Here is a 2,214-nt window from a genome sequence, read left to right on the forward strand (position 1 = left end):
GGCAATAGCCAGTGCAACAGGCACGACAATAAACAATCAACCAACGACAGTGAGTACAATTGCGAAATGTTGGTCATCTCGGTGGGGCGCTGGCGTACTTGGCGTACAAACAGCCCAACCTGCCTGATTATGACCAATATATCTCAATGTCTGTGTGTTTTGTGTTCTTTTGTATTTCATCCATCGTCTCTTCTCTTTTCCTCTTCCTATCGCTTAACATATATGCGTTGTTGTGTTGAGTTGTTGTCAATAAACATGAATTCTTTTGAATTTGTTTTCGGTATGCGTGGCATGTTGTGTACCGTTTTCAATTCTGATCGTATATGTGTTTTTGTTTTTGTTTTTGTTATGCATGCATGCATGCATGCATGAACGTAAGCATGCGTGTAAACTAAAGTGAAGCCAGTTTGACAATTAAAAGGCATTTCAAAGATGATTAATTAATTTTCTTTCATGTTGACTCATTTTATGATTATTTTGTACAGATATATATATATAGCACACTATCGCTTACATTTTGTACAATACAAATGGAATTTATTCTGCAATTTTGTTGTGTGACAACGTATCTTATGTCATATAATGCATTTTAAATTTTAGAGATAAAAAATATGAACATTCTACGTAACGACAATTTAAACAGGATTAAAGATTAAAATTCGTATCCCAAAAAAATATATATATATATATGGAATAAATTTATAGAATATGTGCTATAATTTATAATAGATAAAGTGCTTAAGGACTTTCACTTTGCATCCATGCAATCAAATCAGTGGAACGATATAATAGTTGCAAAAAATGTGTACCTTTGATATAATAGATTGAAGAGTTCGTATGTATGTATTTCGTAGTAGTGATAGTATCCAATAATCACACAAAGCATACAATTTTTAATTTTCTCACTTGTTCAAATCGCCCAACTTTATATGCTTCACATTCTCATAATCAATCTCTCGGTATAAAGTAGTAAATGTAGCAAATGAAGCAAAAGGAAAAAAAAAAATTTAAGCATTCCTTTGGATTTTGTGTTTATTAGCGATTTTCACTTAAAATCCTATTAATATTACAAATTTTTTTTTTTTGCTCTTATTTATAAGTTTTAATTATTACTTAAACCAGACCTCTCATATATAATATATGTGATGATAACTTTCAAGCTGGCCTCTATAAGAAATTGCATAAATAATATTATAAGTTAAGATTTATTGTGTCATTAATTATTTAATTTGTGTTTGTTTTTGAATTTTATTTTCTATTTTTATTTCGTTTGTCAACCTACCCGTGTGCTCTACCATATAATTTATATTAAGTGTGATGTATATGCATGTGAATAACTTAGTTTTAGTTATATGTTTTGAAAATGTTTTGTTTTTTTTTTTTTTTTTTTTACCCATCAGCGAAGAATCAGGGATATATTCAATTTGTCAGAACGTTTGCAACATCGAAAAAGAAGCTTCGAGAGACCGCGTATATATTCTTGATCAACATCAAATTATAAACTGATTTAAGTACGTCCGTCTGTTTATCTGTCTGTCGTAAATATTATTCTGACTTCAAATTTGGCACAAGCGATGCAAGTCTTTGCACAAAGGTCGATATTGAAATTGCGTCAAATCGGTCAAAAGACGCGACCATGGTATAACGTAACCTTGAACTAGCCCTGTTTTCAAAAATAAAAAAAATAAAAATTCTTTTTATGCTCGTTATAAAAGATGAAAATCTGCATTATATACATGGACCTATATGGAAAAATCGACCAATATTGAAATTTCATTATTTTATCGAAAGGTTTGCAGGACCCAAAAAAAAAAAAAAAATGATTAAGAGAGCATATCAAAATCTACAAATTATTGATGAATGTCAAAGGGTGATGGGTGTAAAAGATTTGTTCGCAGTCGAAAACAATTTTCCGACTTTCCTTTTTTTTTTTTTAATAATTGTTCCTTTTTCTACATATGTTTGTGAAACTAAATGTTAAATTAATTCTAAACACTTACATTTTAATATATTATTGCTCAAGGCTGGATATGTGCTCAGGTTTGTAATGCTCGTGCTCTGCATGGACAGACTACTTACACTTTATATATATATAGGTCCTTTTGATTCGCATAAAATGCCTTCAGGTGCGTAATGCTCGTGGTTTGCACGGACAGACTACTTACACTTTATATATATATATGTCCTTTTGATTAGTATAAGATGGCCTAGGGT

At 30.5% G+C, this 2,214-nt stretch overlaps 1 protein-coding gene across 1 annotated transcript in view; it reads left to right on the plus strand.

Annotated features, from left to right (window-relative positions):
- The window catches only part of LOC119638203 (putative uncharacterized protein DDB_G0277255), a 75,027-nt gene that overhangs the window by 55,012 nt on the left and 17,801 nt on the right, over nt 1-2,214 (plus strand). The window contains exon 15 of the mRNA XM_038034866.1: nt 1-49. This exon is cut by the window's left edge and continues 1,031 nt beyond it. Coding sequence (XP_037890794.1) covers nt 1-49 — 49 coding nt within the window. The remainder of the gene's footprint in view (nt 50-2,214) is intronic.

The sequence above is a fragment of the Glossina fuscipes genome, unplaced genomic scaffold (genome assembly GCF_014805625.2).
Source record: "Glossina fuscipes isolate IAEA_lab_2018 unplaced genomic scaffold, Yale_Gfus_2 85, whole genome shotgun sequence".
In the NCBI taxonomy this organism is placed as follows: domain Eukaryota; kingdom Metazoa; phylum Arthropoda; class Insecta; order Diptera; family Glossinidae; genus Glossina; species Glossina fuscipes.